Source organism: Cricetulus griseus, chromosome 6, assembly GCF_003668045.3.
Source record: "Cricetulus griseus strain 17A/GY chromosome 6, alternate assembly CriGri-PICRH-1.0, whole genome shotgun sequence".
NCBI lineage: Eukaryota > Metazoa > Chordata > Mammalia > Rodentia > Cricetidae > Cricetulus > Cricetulus griseus.
In genome coordinates this window covers 48,321,892-48,337,524 of record NC_048599.1, presented here as the reverse complement: position 1 = coordinate 48,337,524, position 15,633 = coordinate 48,321,892, and the positions used below count along the sequence as shown (strand labels likewise).

General features: G+C 46.5%; 2 protein-coding genes, 1 long non-coding RNA gene and 5 other non-coding genes across 15 annotated transcripts; 7 read left to right on the top strand and 1 right to left on the bottom strand.

Moving 5' to 3' along the window:
• The first annotated feature begins 529 nt into the window (after positions 1-529).
• Positions 530-5,441, top strand: Nop56 (NOP56 ribonucleoprotein). Of its 2 annotated transcripts, XR_004770437.1 has the most exons (13): positions 530-655; positions 815-904; positions 1,226-1,340; positions 1,640-1,801; positions 1,976-2,174; positions 2,506-2,693; positions 2,777-2,928; positions 3,101-3,201; positions 3,540-3,688; positions 3,903-4,024; positions 4,208-4,342; positions 4,455-4,575; positions 4,995-5,133. XR_004770437.1 is itself a non-coding variant. In XM_027421812.2 (12 exons), exons 1-12 carry the CDS (start codon positions 653-655, stop codon positions 5,355-5,357), a joined length of 1,779 nt encoding a protein of 592 aa, XP_027277613.1. In that variant the 5' UTR covers positions 530-652; the 3' UTR covers positions 5,358-5,441. The 2 variants fall into 2 exon arrangements, 1 of the variants encoding a protein (XP_027277613.1); XM_027421812.2 differs by lacking the exon at positions 4,455-4,575 and having other exon boundaries at positions 4,995-5,441.
• On the top strand, positions 1,492-1,562 carry LOC113836439. The gene has a single exon (XR_003486646.1). It is a non-coding gene; the product is annotated as a small nucleolar RNA SNORD110 (small nucleolar RNA).
• On the top strand, positions 2,298-2,431 carry LOC113836434. Its single transcript, XR_003486639.1, has one exon. It is a non-coding gene; the product is annotated as a small nucleolar RNA SNORA51 (small nucleolar RNA).
• LOC113836438 lies at positions 3,264-3,349 on the top strand. Its single transcript, XR_003486644.1, has one exon. It is a non-coding gene; the product is annotated as a small nucleolar RNA SNORD86 (small nucleolar RNA).
• Positions 3,751-3,820, top strand: LOC113836458. The gene has a single exon (XR_003486681.1). It is a non-coding gene; the product is annotated as a small nucleolar RNA SNORD56 (small nucleolar RNA).
• LOC113836457 lies at positions 4,069-4,138 on the top strand. The gene has a single exon (XR_003486680.1). It is a non-coding gene; the product is annotated as a small nucleolar RNA SNORD57 (small nucleolar RNA).
• Idh3b (isocitrate dehydrogenase (NAD(+)) 3 non-catalytic subunit beta) lies at positions 5,440-10,321 on the bottom strand. 2 transcript variants are annotated; one of them, XM_027421815.2, is made up of 12 exons: positions 10,216-10,321; positions 10,005-10,085; positions 9,771-9,869; positions 9,564-9,684; positions 8,004-8,064; positions 7,797-7,929; positions 7,561-7,694; positions 7,372-7,474; positions 7,129-7,275; positions 6,513-6,607; positions 6,333-6,393; positions 5,440-5,565 (listed from the first exon to the last, which is right to left on the bottom strand). In XM_027421815.2, exons 1-12 carry the CDS (start codon positions 10,249-10,251, stop codon positions 5,491-5,493), a joined length of 1,146 nt encoding a protein of 381 aa, XP_027277616.1. In that variant the 5' UTR covers positions 10,252-10,321; the 3' UTR covers positions 5,440-5,490. The 2 variants fall into 2 exon arrangements, with proteins under 2 accessions (XP_027277616.1, XP_027277615.1); XM_027421814.2 differs by having other exon boundaries at positions 5,440-5,863; positions 10,216-10,319.
• LOC103163425 lies at positions 10,289-15,420 on the top strand. Of its 6 annotated transcripts, none has more exons than XR_004770438.1 (4): positions 10,289-10,367; positions 10,968-11,438; positions 11,690-11,831; positions 14,569-15,420. It is a non-coding gene; the product is annotated as an uncharacterized LOC103163425 (long non-coding RNA). The 6 variants fall into 6 exon arrangements; XR_003486524.2 differs by having other exon boundaries at positions 10,338-10,609; XR_004770439.1 differs by having other exon boundaries at positions 10,352-11,124; positions 11,330-11,438.
• The last annotated feature ends 213 nt before the right edge of the window (positions 15,421-15,633 follow it).

Below are 15,633 nucleotides of genomic sequence, written 5' to 3'. Positions count from 1 at the left end.
AGGAAGCTGCTCCTTGATAGATAAGGGCCTAACGGGCGATGACAAACACGTGGCTCCGCGCAGAGCTGGCGCAGAGCTGTGAAACAGGGCAAGGAACAGACCTAAACCACCCTTCCTATGCACGCTACTGCTCGCACCAGTACTTTCTGAGCAATAAAATTTACGAGGAAGAGGCAGGCGGCGAGGAGCCGCCATTTTTGCAGCGTCTGAGGCGGAGTCGCAGGCGGCAGGCAAGGACCCGGACTGTCACCAGAGGCCTCGGGCCAGCGGAAAGCCTGCGACGCTCGTCATGGAGTGTCTCGTCCCCTCACCGAGTTCTGCCGCTCGGCCCACGGTGACAAAAGCACGAGAGACGGACAAGGGCGGTCTCCAGAGCACTATGCAGCCTCAGGCTAGAACGGACGCCATTTGCCCCGGTCTCCGCACCGGCTCGCGCAGCCGCAGAGGCTCGGATGGGCCGGCCCGCTCGCGCCCGCTGCAGTCTAGCGCGCCCGGCGGACGATACCACACCCGCGAACCCCTCCGAAGACATGAAAATGGTTCCGTCCTCAGCCTCTGATTGGCCAAGGAGGGGAGGGCGTGGTCTCCGCAGTCTAGTTCCGCGCGCCAGAGCGCGCTAGCCGCATTGCGAGCTGGGCACGGAGCAGGCGCCATGGTGAGGAGTGGTTGTGGGTTATTAGTGACGAGAAGGCCTCGGTGCGGGTCTGGGTGTGCGTTCGGATTCGGGTTCGGAGTATGGGCCAGGACCTGCTCTAAGAGCGGCCGGCGGGACTCGGTAGCTTGACTGATGGCCGCGCGCCGGTTCCCGTTTCAGGTTGTGCTGCACGTGCTGTTCGAGCATGCGGTCGGCTACGCGCTGTTGGCCCTGAAGGAAGTGGAGGAAATCAGCCTGCTGCTACCGCAGGTGGGTGGGATCGGTGGGCTCGGGGTGCTGCAATGCAGCCCCTAAGGCCGCCGAACCCCATCATGCACCGCGTGTTCCCACGTGGCCGACCGCACCGGCAGAGGGGGGGGTGAAAGCTCAGGAACGAGATTTTTAATTAATGCGTATCTGTATAATCTCCTTAGAGAGTGGAGATAAACACCTCAAATCTTGAGAATTAAAGTAGAATCGGGATGTGGAGCTTAGGCACCAGTGTTCCCATGAATATTACAGCTGGTTCCTGGTTTACTGCGCTGTGGAGGCCAAATTCAAAGAAAGCCCATTCATTCCTCCTCTCCACAGGTGGAGGAGTGTGTACTTAACCTTGGCAAATTCCACAATGTCGTTCGTCTGGTCGCCTTCTGTCCGTTTTCTTCATCCCAGGTTGCCTTGGAAAATGCCAATGCCGTGTCTGAAGGTGAGTTAGTCGCTCAGCGACGAGTGATTCTAAGCGACGGTGTTCTAAGATGATTTTGCTGAGCACGTGATGCATGCTAGGTATTGGGACCTACAAGATGACAGTAGGAGCTCACTGCTTCACAGTTGTGCCACCGTGGTGAAGCCAGGCTTTGCACTGATGACTTGAAAAATCTGTCAATCCACTGAGTGTGATCACTGATGTCTCCATGTTTCTGAGCAATGCCTGGAGGGGTGGGTGTTCTTTCGTGATCCGATGTGGAGGTGGAGTCTTACAGGTAAAGTGTTCTTTGTCCCAAGGTGTTGTTCATGAGGACCTCCGTCTGCTCCTGGAGACATACCTGCCGTCTAAAAAAAAGAAAGTATTGCTGGGGGTTGGAGACCCCAAGATTGGTGCTGCAATACAAGAGGAGTTGGGGTACAACTGCCAGACTGGAGGTGTGATAGCTGAGATCCTTCGAGGTAAGATAGTCCTCCTGTTCCGAAGCTGCTAAGATTTTATGTGTTAGTGCTTGCACTTACTGCGTGCACCATGTAAGTGCAGTGCCCACAGAGGCCAGAAGAGGGAGACAAGAGGTAGATGGTTATCTTGGCTATTCCGTGGCCACGTGTTTTATTCATAGTCCCGCCTTTTAGGAGTTCGTCTGCACTTCCATAATCTGGTGAAGGGTCTAACAGACCTGTCTGCGTGTAAAGCCCAGCTAGGGTTGGGACACAGCTATTCTCGGGCCAAAGTGAAATTTAATGTGAACCGGGTGGACAACATGATCATCCAGTCCATAAGCCTTCTGGACCAACTGGATAAAGATATCAATACCTTCTCAATGCGTGTCAGGTAAGATGCAGTGCATGGGCTACCAAACACTGGGCTCTTTGGCCTGTGGTTTAGCTATTATAAACTTAACAAGGGTCAAGCAGGGTTGACAATTCCTGCGGGTATAATCATGGGCTAAAGCCAGGCCTCCTTGTGCTTACCACAGGCTGTGTTCTTAACACTGACTGTATAGAAAGAGGAGGCAGAGTAAACCTACCCCATGTACACCTCAGCCTAGGCCATTGTGCCTGGTCTGAATTGTGAATGGGGAGACATGGATTTGAGGGAGACTTGGGATCTGGTTTATTTGAGGTTTGGCAAACTGGGTAAGGGAATGATTGTAACTCTGCAGGGAGTGGTATGGGTACCACTTTCCAGAGCTGGTGAAGATCATCAATGACAATGCCACCTACTGTCGCCTGGCTCAATTCATTGGAAACCGCAGGGAATTGAATGAGGAAAAGCTGGAGAAGCTGGAAGAGTTGACTATGGATGGGGCCAAGGCTAAGGCCATTTTGGATGCCTCTCGGTCCTCCATGGGTCAGTGCAGAGCCTGGCAACCTGCATAAGGTACGAGACTCCTTGAGTATTTGGTCCCCCTGTTCACACTAGGTGTTTCCTAGGCATGGACATATCTGCTATCGACTTGATAAACATCGAGAGCTTCTCCAGTCGTGTGGTGTCTTTGTCAGAGTATCGCCAGAGCCTACACACTTACCTTCGCTCCAAGATGAGCCAAGTAGCCCCCAGCCTGTCAGCCTTAATTGGGGAAGCGGTGCGTTATGGGACTACAAATGGGGGAGTAAAAATGTTAGCATACTGTACCGCTATACTTCTGGCTACCATGTTGTCCCTAGTTGTTGCATGGTGGGGAGGAAAATAGGGGTGAAACTGATAAGTCAAGTTCCCCCCTACTCACCTGGCTTCTTCCTTGGATCTTTCTCCAGGTAGGTGCACGTCTCATTGCTCATGCTGGCAGCCTCACCAACCTGGCCAAGTACCCAGCATCCACAGTACAGATCCTTGGGGCTGAAAAGGCCCTGTTCAGGTACCAGTGAGGGTGCCTGCCCATGTCAGGTGCTACTTCTGGTGCCCGCTGCTTTGTTTGGGGATTACAGTGATGGCTGACCAGGACTCCCTGACCTATACAGGCCTCTGCTATGGGGGTGATGGCCAGTCCTGGTGTCTGAGTGATTCCCAGGGCCCAGCAAAAAGGGACCAAGTTTCCAGGTCAGCGACATTGGATGCCTTCCCTCTGCCTCTGGGAACTGGGTTGGCGTGTGTTGAGGTAGAAAGTCCAGCCAAGCCTGGTGTGAAATTGTGGGGCAAGGGGAACTTGGACAGTTGGGTCAGATCTTCTAAACTGTTGACTGAACATTCCCACAGAGCCCTGAAGACAAGGGGCAATACACCAAAATATGGACTCATTTTCCATTCCACCTTCATCGGTCGAGCAGCTGCAAAGAACAAAGGCCGCATCTCCCGATATCTAGCAAACAAATGCAGTATTGCCTCAAGAATTGATTGCTTCTCTGGTATGGATGAGGAAGTTGGCATTTGAAGGGGTTGCAAGGGAGGGGAAGCAGACTGGCAGCTTCTACAATGATGGTAATATTTTTCGTCAACAGAGTTCACATAGTGAGTGTTGACACTTTGGGTCTGAGTGAAGCTGAGGGTAGAGGGACTAGAGAGTACTTTGTAATTTCAAGGGTTATAATGGCCTTTGTTTATGCATACATGTGCATCTAGAGGTGCCCACAAGTGTATTTGGGGAGAAACTGCGAGAACAAGTTGAGGAGCGGCTGTCTTTCTATGAGACTGGAGAGATCCCACGGAAGAACCTGGATGTCATGAAGGAAGCTATGGTTCAGGTCAGTGGACTTTACTGGGGTAGCTGAATTCCATAGTTGGCTGTTGGAGGTGATGAACTGTCTTGGCCTGAACTTAAGATGGAGGCAAGAAAACTGATTTAATGAGCCTGATCCAGCAAAACTAGTAGGAGTATAGTGGCAAGCCAGGGTCTTCCAGGTTTTCAGTACTATCCTTTTTGCCAGGCAGAGGAAGCGGCTGCTGAAATTACCAGGAAGCTGGAAAAACAGGAGAAGAAACGCTTGAAGAAGGAAAAGAAGCGACTGGCTGCATTGGCCCTGGCATCTTCAGAAAACAGTAGCACTCCAGAAGAGTGTGAGGTCAGTCCTATGTGTGTCCTAGGTTGTATAGGACTTCAACAGTAGAACAAAGGATCAAACCAAGGTCTGGAGCTTGGGCTTTTTGGACTAAAACTACCTCTTGATCCTATAGGGAGGAGATAGGTGCTGAGAGAACTTGACCAAGAGCCCAGAATGCTGGTTGTAGCACATGGCTCATTCCTTGGGCAAGTGTGCTCTGTCCTCGGCTGCCTCCCAGGAGTCCTCAACCGGGGGTAGTGTGAATTCCTGCTCTCCCTGTTCTTTGTCTAGAGGTGATAGTGTCTCATGATAATGGGGGGTGGGGGCAGGAAAGTCGCCAAAGTAACAGTCTAAACTTGGCCCCGCCAGGGTTTTCATCTTGAGCTAAGTGTTTCGATTTCAAGGTTTCCTGGGAGCTCTGCATGATGTCTATTCTGACCAACATACAGGGATTTCCTCTAGGGTTTAAGAGGGCCAAGAAAATCCACATTGTTCTCCAACTGGGAGTTCTCCAACTGGGAGTACAGTAGCTTTGAAGACTAGATTACCAAAGTGCCCATGAAACTAAGTCATCAGAAGCACTAGGTTGTTTTGTTCTTCTGCCTGGAGTCTGATGGGAACTGTGGCAGTTGACCTGTACAAGCAACATGTTTCATGTCTTATTCCCCTTCAGGAGATGGAGATAAATGAAAAACCTAAGAAGAAGAAAAAGCTAAAACCCCAGGAGGCTCCACAGGAAAATGGAATGGAAGATCCACCTGTCTCTTTGCCTAAAAGTAAGAAAAAGAAAGCTTTTCCCAAGGAGGAGTTGCCCAGTGATTCTGAAGAGGTGGCTACTTGCAGTGTAAGTGTTCCCAAAAGGAAGAAATCCTCGCCTAAAGAGGAAATGGTCAGTGACCCAGAAGAGGCAGCAAGCCCCATCATCCCCAAGAAGAAAAGGAAATTTACTGATGAACCTGAACCTGCCCCTTCCGTTAGCTATACAAAGAATACAAAGAAAAAGAAAAAGTCCCAGAAGGCATCCCAGGAGGATTAGAATGGACATGCTTTGTGGGAGGGGCATACCTTAAGGTAACAGTTCCTACCCATGATAAACCCCAATAAAAACACAAAAAACATAGTTTGTATGTTTGTTTTATTGGATATTTTACATGTGCACATTGTAAGACTTATGACAGGGCAGCAATAACAGCTTCAGTGAAGTCATGACAAGTGGCATAACCACCCATATCTGAGGTTCGAACCTGTAGGAAAAAGCTGTCATCATCCTGTGGTCTGGATCCAGTCCCAAACACCCACCTTGTGCAGGTACCCTATACCACCAGCCCCCAGGATAACCTAGCCTCTGCCAGAAAAGCAATTAGGGTCTACTGTTAGATGTTTTCTTCCTTGGTCCATTGTACTGAAGGGATGTGTAGGTAGCATGGTCCTTTGGAGTTGGAGGGAGTGAGGGCTCTAGCCCCCATGGGGGTGCAGATGGCTGATGACAGACTGGATGAAATCAGTTGTTGTGCTGTAGCCGCCCATGTCTCGAGTCCGTACCTACAGCCACCACCAGCAATAGCCGTGGGGAAGAAAAGAGAGCCCATGAAGAAGATGGGGCAATATGGGCATAAGATGGAGACCAAGAAAAGATAGAATGAATGTGGCAAGAATGGAAGGAGGAACAGGGGCCTGCTCACTCTTAAGCAGTCAGAGGGATGGGAAAATGAATACCAAAGGATGAGGTTACCTTTCAGGAAAAGACCAGGAGGGAAGAAAGACAGGTATGTAATCCTGCCTGCTATCCTCCCCCTGGACAGATGCCCAAGAAAGGCAATGGATGGTGCAGGAAAAGGAACAGCAGATGGAACTAAGGCAAAGAAAACCAAGAGGATGAAATAGCCAAGGAAGGAAGGTGAAGAATAACTATGATATGACAGCAGGTATTGTGGGGACCTGGAGGAAAAGTGCCCCTCACAAGTTCCCCATTAAATGTGCTTATTAGCCTTTGAAACTTTTTTGAACTCACCTTGCCAACTTTAATCACCTTCTTCACTGCGTCTGCAATCATGTTGGAGTGGTATTCAAGACTGTCAACACAGACAGGAGGAACTCAGAATCCAACTAGAACACCCCCACCCTATTCTCCCTCTTGCTCGTCCCCTTCCAACACCCACCCTTCACCCCATTTCAGCTTCCTATAACCTACTTGAGATGCCGAAGCATGTTGGAAGCTGACAACAGCATGGCCGTGGGATTGGCTATATTTCTGCCCACTGCCTGGGCAAATGGGTGCCGAGCACCCTGTGGGAAAAAGCAGAGCAGAATCACATGAAGGAGACAGGCACCTGAGAAGGTGAAGGTCTGCAAAAGGCATAGCACAGGAGGAGGGCAGGCCAAGGTGACTAAGAGGTGTAGGGAGTGGGAGAGGAGGCAGCCATGGTCATTTACAAACACAGCTACCTGAGGTGAGAGAAGGCTGGGTACAGATAACCAACAGAAAACATTCCTTTTTTCATTGATGGTTTGAGGGGTTTTTGTTTTATTTTTTAAGACAGGGTTTCTCTGTCCTGGACCAGGCTGGCCGTGAACATACATCCACCTGCCTCTGCCTCCAAGTACTGGGGATAAAGGCATCCACCACCACCCAGCTGGTTTGGGTTTTTGAGACAGGGTCTTACTATATATCTTACTTCTGGCTATCCTGGACCTATATAGATCAGGCTGGCCTTGAGTTCACTTAGAAATCCACATGCCTCTGCCTCCTGAGTGCTAAGATAAAAGATGTGCACCACCAATCCCACGGGAAAAATAATCTTGCTCACCGTCTCAAAAACTGCATACTCTGCACTGTAGCTCTCACCAGGGACCACACCAGCTCCTCCAACAAGGCCAGCAGCCAGATTGTCAATAATGTTCCCATAAAGATTGGGCATCACAAGCACATCAAACTGGTAAGGATTCTGTACCAGCTAGGGGTGAGATTATGGGAATGAAGAGAAAAGTTCCAACAACAAAACAGATTTCCACTCCCCACCCTCCCTCTGGGAACTCGCAAAGGACCTCACCTGCATGCAGCAATTATCTATGATCATTGTCTCAAATTTGATTTTGGGGTACAGTTCAGCAACTTCCTCACAGCACTGCAAGAACAACCCATCCCCAAGTTTCCTGTTCACGGATCAAAGAGACAGAAATCAGTTGAGAGTTCAAGGGATACCTCTCCAGGAACCCAACCCAAAAAAGCCATGCCTTACATGATATTGGCCTTATGGACAGCTGTGACCTTGCTCCGCCCTTTTTTGGTGGCATAGTCAAAGGCAAACTTTGCAATTCTCTGAGACTTGGTTCGAGTGACAATCTTCAGACACTCAATGACCCCCTTTGCACTCTGGGTAAGACAGAAATGACTGGTAATGTTTGGAAAGCAGCCAAGGAGGCTGCTACCTCTCGCCTCCCTCTTTCCTTGTCCTCCCCAGTTACTGGGCCTTACCTCATGTTCCAGAGAGCTATATTCCCCTTCTGTCTGTTCGCGAATGATTACCAGGTCTAGATTGTTATGACGAGTCATGTACCCAGGAAGTGACTTCACATGGACTACATTGGCAAACAAGTCCAATTTACGCCTGAGGGTAGACTGCCATCAGCTCTGTCCCAGGTGCCCAGTACCCTTTTGACCCAAGCCTACCCATCCACCTACCTCAGCTGCATATCATAGGAAGCTAATTCGCCCTTATACTCCATTGGGGTATGGATCTTTCCTGTGGAAACAAAGTGCGGGGGAAGTAGGGTTAGACAAAGGTCAAGCAGAGACCAGGGTCCAATCTCCCATTGACTTCATGCAACCTAGTCTCCTATCTCCCACCCCCAAATACCTCACCCTCTATTTATTGCCCCTAGCAAGAACCAAGGAGAATGAATAATGTAATTAAAATGAGAAAAACTGTAATACTTTAGTTTTAGTAATTTTTATTTATGTTGAAATTTCGAAATGACCTAAGAACCACTTGTTTTTAATCAAAGAACCTGGGTTTAATAACAAGCTTAAAAGCAACGTTAGGGGATCAGTGGCTTTCCTTATGTTCCTGTGTCTACTGACTTTATATGGGGAATCAGTGGCTTTCCTTATGTTCCTGTGTCTACTGATGTTATATTTTCTCAGCTACTACTCACTGAAAATGTAAGGCAATAGGAATAGCAATCAAAACCATACAACCCCTGCCCTCAACAAGCAAACAATACATTGGAGAACACAAGTAAGTAAGCAATGATATTAACAATAAGCATAGGAGCACAGAGGAAGAATCCTCTCTGATAATAGGAATGTTACAGAAAAGCTGGCACTATAGTCAGTTCCTTGGTTAAGTGAGTACAGTGGTCAAAAACAAATAAAAACCAAAAAAAAAGTGAATACAGTGGGCTGAACAGTGATCCCCAAACCGACAGGCCCATGCCCTTACACCAAGAAACCATAAACATGATTTATTGGGGTGGTGGGAGGCTATAAATGTTATCTTATTTGGAGAAACACTTTTTTTCAGATCGAATTAGGCGCCTTGAGATAAAATTGTCCTGGATTGGGGGCAGGGCTAAATCCTAATGGTAAATCAGAGAGAGAGAGAGAGAGCCTCAGAACTGAGAGTACATTTATACTATTTACAGCCACCACAAAAATTGTACTATCCAATGGCAATCATAGAAAATGAATATGAGTGGCTATTCTGATAGATGACATCAGAGGAAAAAAAAACATTTTGGGTAGAGGGAAGAGCGTAAGTCAAGGCAGAATATATATATTCGACAACTAGCACAGCTGACTGTGAGCAAAGCACAGAACAGGTCGTGGAAAGGAAAACAGGAAAGCCAGGGGCCTGATCAGAAAGAACCGAACCGACTTTCCTCTGCAAAAGCTGACCCTGGTAGTCAGGCTGTTCAAGAAAATAGATTTGGAAAATGGCCTATGTGGGAAAATCTAGAAGCCAAAAGAATCCAATAAGGGGAATAAAACAGAAGAAGAAGAAGGCAATAGAAAGGGGACGGTTAGAATGGACACTGCTGGCACAGCTAACAGGGTCTGACCACAGTGACAACAGCCTGAGCAGGCCCCAAACCCTTGCAACTTCGCTGACCTCCCTTCCCATAAGAAACAAATTCCCAAGTATCAGTAGAGGGCCGTCTGGGTAGCTGATATATACACGCCAGAGAGAGAGAGGCTTATGAACACTGCTCATTTGACTTTAAATGACAGAGGCATACAAACCAATGATGGCAACTTTGTTCTCCTTCATGGAACTCAGCAGCTGCTCCAACTTCTCCTCAGAAGCCATATTCTGCACCTCGCTCAGGCGGTGCTCCTTGAATTCCACTGGGACAGCAGCAGCCTTCAGGTATCAATCAGTCCAAGCACAGGGCCAGGTCAGGTCTGGCAGCTGGACCACCCATCCCCCACCACAGGCTACTCGCTCACCTTGAACACTTCCTTGACAGCATGCATGAGCTCCGGCCCCACGCCGTCTCCCGGCAACATGGTCACAGGAAAGGCACCCTCAACCTTCACATCTTCTGCCTGTGAGTGGGACCAGCGGAGATGGAGCAGGGGCAGAAGCAGGAGTCAGAGGGAGACAGGTGGAGAGCGGAAACCCAGGGGAGCGGACAAGGAGGCGACAAGGATGGGCGAGGGCGAAGCCGGACTCGAGCGTACCTGGGTCTGTGAAGCGGCGTGAGCCGCAGCCGATGTTCGGAGACCTCTCCAAGCCCCGGGGTTCCGAGCGGCGACCACCGCCTGCGACAGACATAAGGTTAGATCTGGGACACCCAGGCCCCTTACACCGCGCCGGCCTTACCTTTTGGAAACTCCGGACAAACCCTCTGCTCTCCCGCCCACCCTCTGCCCAAAACGTCCCGGGCCTCACTCGGGTCAGCCAGCGGACATTGCTCAGCGCTGCCATCTTCTACAGAGGGAGTCGCGCGGGAAGTGACGCCGGAAGCGAGCGCGACGGTGGGAGCTGGACTTCCTTTCGGCTCGGTCCTGCTTGACGGTTATTTGCCCTCTACCAGTCGGAAGGTTGTGCAGATTCATTTAACTCTGTCCTTCTGTTTAGTAACGTAGCGTCACGGGACACACAACCGGTTTGTCTGTCTTCAGTTGTCAGATTTTATTTCTTTTGAAACTTCAATACTAAAAAAGTATATGGCTATTTATCCAGCGAAGACGTGCGATTAACAAGTTGAGAATCCTAAGGCGTCTGTGAATGTTTCTGTTATATTATGATAGATGTGCTTGTTTTCTCCTAATCCAGTTACCGGGTATTTATCAAGTCTCTGTGTTTTGAGGGGTTTGTTTTGTTTTTTTACTACAGGATCTTATTCTTTGCTCTAACCAGTTGTTATAGGCTTGAACTTCGTCGCTAATATAAATATTGCACGACACATTTCATTTGTGATGCATATCTTAAAATATCATTTATTCTTAGCTGGGCGTGGTGGCACACATCTGGGAGGCAGAGGAAGGCGAATCTCTCGAGTTCGAGGCCAGCCTCGCCTGCAAAGCTAGTTAGTTCCAGGACAGCCAGAGAAACCCCTGTCTCGAAATAGATCATGTTTTTCAATGGATTGACGTGATATATATGCAGCTCTATTACAAATTAGCTTTTTATTTATTTAGAGTGAAGGGAGCACCACAGGGCACTTGTATCAGTGAAAGAACAGAGGCCAACAGAATTGGTACTCTCCTGCCACCATATAGATTTCAAGAGTTGAGCTCAAGTCATAAGGCTTGGCAGCAGGCATATTTACCCAGTGAGCCATCGCATCAATTCCAAGTTAGTTTTCTTATTATCATATACGAACATAATGAGTTTCCTTTGTAATCTGAATTATTTTATCCATTTAAAAGACCTTCTCTAAGATGTGATCCATGAGTTTCAGTGTTCTTCCAAAGAAGTCCTGGGCACACAAAGGGTTCAAAATTTCTTCTCTGTTAAGACCTGTTCCTTCTTTTCCCTTTACAACCATGAGCAATCAAAGGAGTGATTCCTTGAAGATGCAGTTTGGGAGGTTTTTGGAAAAAGTAGAACTCCTGATAAGTGGGATAAACTGGATTTTACAGAAGTGACTATACTCAATGTAGAATAAGGTAGGTTATAAGCAAAAGTGGTGTCTGCTTCCCCAGAATCGAAGATGAAGGGGGGTTGTTAAAGTGGCTGGCTGGAGGGGTGTTCTCAGGAGAAATGTATCAATATGGGAAAGGGGCAGGAGGAGTTCTGCAAGATGCAGCCTCAGCTGGAGTTTTCCCCCAGTCTGGTTCCCTGGGGAGCTCTGAAGTGTGAATAATGTCTCGAGATTTTTCTGATTTGAGGCAAGGCTTCCTAACCCGCTTTGCTCCAGCATAACATAGGCCAAGGACATCTCTCAGAGAAGGAGGGAGTCATCATCGGTTAATGACCAGACCAGCATCTGAAGCAGTTGAAGGACCGGACAGTCCCACTGACCAACGGGATCGCAGCATAGTGGCTGCGATGCTGTGCAGGTAAGAATGTCCACGTCAACTGAAAATCAGGAGAGAAATCATGTGAAGAGACACACATGATGGGTAATGAGAAGTAGGGTTGGTGCAAGGCCTAAACCTGAGAGAAAAGATAGAGAATCATGAACAATACTGTTGAGCCTGGTGATAATGGAAATTATCTTCACTTAGTTGTAGGTGGCTTCATCAAGAAAACAAGCATTTGGGTTCATTTAAAAGTGCCATTTTCAGGTAGATCTCTGTGAGTTCAGGGCCATCCTGGTCTTCAGAGTGAGTTCCAGGAAAGCCAGGGCTGCATAGACCGTGTTTCAATAGAACAAAAAAACCCAAAAAATTATAAAGGCCATCTTGCCAGAAAGGTACATGGAGTTGAGGCTTCTGGCAAAATGGAATCGGGAGATAAGTGAAAAGCAATCAAAAAGTTCTAATTGATAGTCAGGTACAAAAAGAATCAAAGGTCATAAATTATTCAAAAATTAGTACTTATAGGAGTTGTTGAATGTGTAAGATAGAAGAGGAACGTGTTTCCACAAGGAAGCAAGTCAAACAGGTGTCAGTAACAGTGAAGCTGGAGACCCATCAGATGAGGACACAGATCACAGTACTGATGGTCAGCCTTGTTGCAGTGTGCCAGCCAGGACAGAACGGCCTCCTGAAAAGAATCCATGTGCCATTCCAGGAAGTCAGATATGGCAAAGTGTAGTTGTATGGTGTTTTTACTCTTTTTGGGCTTTTTGAGGGGCCCTGCCACCCAGCTCCCAAGTAAATTACACATGAAAGCTTATTATTACTTATGAATGCCTGGCCCTTAAGCTTGTCTTGTGTCTAGCCAGCTTTTCTTATCTTAAATTAACCCATCTACCTTTTCCTCTGGGCTTTTATCTGTCTCTTGTGTAAATCTTACTTTCACTCTTACTCCGTGGTTCACTGGTGGCCAGGTGGCTGGTGGCTGGGTGGCTGGTCGTTGGCCCCTGACATCTTCCTCCCCTTGTTCTCTTGTTGCTCTTCCTCCTCATTTCTCCTTTCTGTTTATCGTCCTGTATGCCAGCCCTGCCTATCCTTGCTCCTGTCTTGCTATTGGCCATTCAGCTCTTTATTAGGACTACCAGACATTATTAGGACCACACAGCTTCATACAGTTAAACAAATGCAACATAAACAAAAGTCACATACCTTAAAATAATATTCTATCACCGCAAAGAGTGTTAATATTTTACACAGGGTCTAACTATATAACCATGGCTGAACTGGAACTCACTATGAAGACCAGGCTGGCTTGAAACTCACTGAGAGCTACCTCTTATTTTTTTTTTATTAATTTATTTTTTACATTCCAATCCCAGTTCCCCCTCCCTCTTCTCCTGCTCCTCTCACTCCCCCACCCCCTCCTCCCATCTGCTCGGAGATCTACCTCTTCTTACTCTAAATAATATTTAACTAGCTTGAGTATCTTTTTAAAAAATAATTTATTGTCAGGCATTGGTGGCACACGCCTTTAAACCCAGCACTCGGGAGACAGAGGCAGGCGGATCTCTGTGAGTTCTGTGGTCTCCAGAGCGAGTGCCAGGATAGTCTCCAAAGCTACACAGAGATACCCTGTCTTGAAAAAAAAAATTATTTTATGTGCATTGGTGTGAAGGTGTCAGATCCCCTGGAATTGGAATTACAATTCTCTTTAAAAAATAGAAATAGTAAATAAGGACAAAGCTTCTTGTCACTCAAACCACAGGCATTTAGCTGTTTCAAAGCTTTTTCATGTGTATACACATTAGAATATAGTATTGGTTTTAGTGTATGTTTCAGAATAGTTTCATACTCTTTATGCTTATTGTTACATAATTTTCCCTTTTCTCGAAACACTAATATCTGACATGTCATAGGGATTTAAGAAGACACTATGTCATAGAAAATGAGAAACCCTTTTTTTTTTTAAGATTTTATTATGTATACAGTCTTCTGCCTGCATGCCAGAAGAGGGCACCAGATCTCATTTAAGGTGGTTGTGAGCCACCATGTGGTTGCTGGGAATTGAACTCAGGACCTCTGGAAGAACAGTCAGGTCTCTTAACCACTGAGGCATCTCTCCAGCCCCTGAGAAATTCATTCTTTTTGTTTGTTTTTGTTTTTTGAGACAGGGTTTCTCTGTGTAGCTCTGGAACTGGCTGTCCTGGAACTGACTCTGTCTGTAGACCAGGCTGGCCTCTAACTCAGAGATCTGCTTGGGATTAAATGTGGCACCACTATGCCGTACAAAAAATTCTTTTGCTCCACTGCATAGTATGCTATAATGTTAATTTACTAAATTAATTAGTCCTTCTTAAATAGGCAAATGCTTAGCATGAATTCTGATTGGGGTGTTGTCGGCAACATTGCTGTGTATATCCCTGTATACTTTCCTTTGTACACATGCTGGATACAGCCATCCCACAAAGCACCTCTATCCATGTACATATTTCAGATGGAGTGGTGTGTTCATGATAGTTTGGTTGTAGATCCATATGTGTATTTCACTTCTGAATGTGTTCTGATGCAGTAAACAGAAAACTCAATAATCATGGTAGCTATTGGTTTCTCTCCCATTGCTTCTGAAAGTAGAGTTACTGGAATTGATTTAGCTGCTGAGTAATGATCCAGGCTCTCTGTCATCTCCTCTCTGAGCTCCAGTGGTTTGTGTGATGCCTTCATCCTTGTTTCATAGTCATAGAATAGCAGCTGATGTCATTTTTTCATTCACATGTAGGAAATGGATAAAAGAACAGTTCCCAAAACCCTCCAAAGAACAATTGAAAATTGTTGAAGAACAAAGAAAGATTCATGAGAAAAGGATGAAACTAGAACAAGAATGACAATGCCAACAAAAAGAAGAGCAAAAAATTATCCTGGGCAAGGAGATGTCCAGGCCAAAACTGTCCTCCTCATTAACAACCCAGGATCGAATGGCAGACTCTGAACTTTTTACAAAAAAATATGAAAAAAACTTTGTATTGTAGCTTCATGTTGAAGTCATTTTTTTGTTTTTGTTTGTTTTAATTTGGCAAGTCTGGACAGTTAGCTTGTTCTAATAGGGGCTATGCTCTGCAATCCCTTTATTTTTCCCGCTTTTCCTCCATTGCGTCAGATCATTGCTGTCTTGTAGAAGTGGTGTATTTTTCACCTGATGGGATTCTATACTGGTTGATGGCCTGCTGAAGTGCAGGTCACTTGGTGAATAGCTTGGTCTGGTAAGGTGTCCACTGACCACTGACTTTGGGGTTATACTCTGTTTACTAAGTCATAATGCTGGTTTTGGTGACTTTTTGTTTTTTATACATTTATAAAAGAAGAAAAAGTTGGTAATTGCATTGCAAAATTCCCAGGGTTTTGCTGGACCTGTGTGGTATTGTTACAGCAGTGTCCTTGTGATACTGTGTCTCTTGGTGTTCCTGATAACAGGTAAGGATAACAGATGGTCACCACAGAAGTACCCACATTTCGGTATGGTCTCTGTCAGACTTTTGTTTCTTTCATTGGCAAAATCAAACCAGCATTCCCCACTGTCAATAAATGATTTTGCTGAATAAAGTAAAGTCTTAAATTCAAAAAAAAAAAAAAAGAACAGTTCCAGCCATTTGTATTCTTTCTTATCTGAAATATCAAGGCTTGGGACTTGGGAGATGGCTCAATTGACAGTGGCATTCCCCACTGTCAATAAATGATTTTGCTGAATAAAGTAAAGTCTTAAATTCAAAAAAAAAAAAAAAAGAACAGTTCCAGCCATTTGTATTCTTTCTTATCTGAAATATCAAGGCTTGGGACTTGGGAGATG

What these genes read in the sequence shown, in the direction of transcription:
- Nop56 (XM_027421812.2), top strand. An exon ending in TCAGCCTGCTGCTACCGCAG is followed by an intron (nt 905 to 1,225) that starts GTGGGTGGGATC and finishes TCCTCTCCACAG; the next exon opens with GTGGAGGAGTGTGTACTTAA. An exon ending in GCACTCCAGAAGAGTGTGAG is followed by an intron (nt 4,343 to 4,994) that starts GTCAGTCCTATG and finishes ATTCCCCTTCAG; the next exon opens with GAGATGGAGATAAATGAAAA.
- Idh3b (XM_027421814.2), bottom strand. Translation starts at nt 10,251, where the DNA reads ATGGCAGCGCTGAGCAATGTCCGCTGGCTGACCCGA. An exon ending in TAGATAATTGCTGCATGCAG is followed by an intron (nt 7,276 to 7,371) that starts GTGAGGTCCTTT and finishes TCTCACCCCTAG; the next exon opens with CTGGTACAGAATCCTTACCA. An exon ending in AGTATGCAGTTTTTGAGACG is followed by an intron (nt 6,608 to 7,128) that starts GTGAGCAAGATT and finishes TTTTTCCCACAG; the next exon opens with GGTGCTCGGCACCCATTTGC.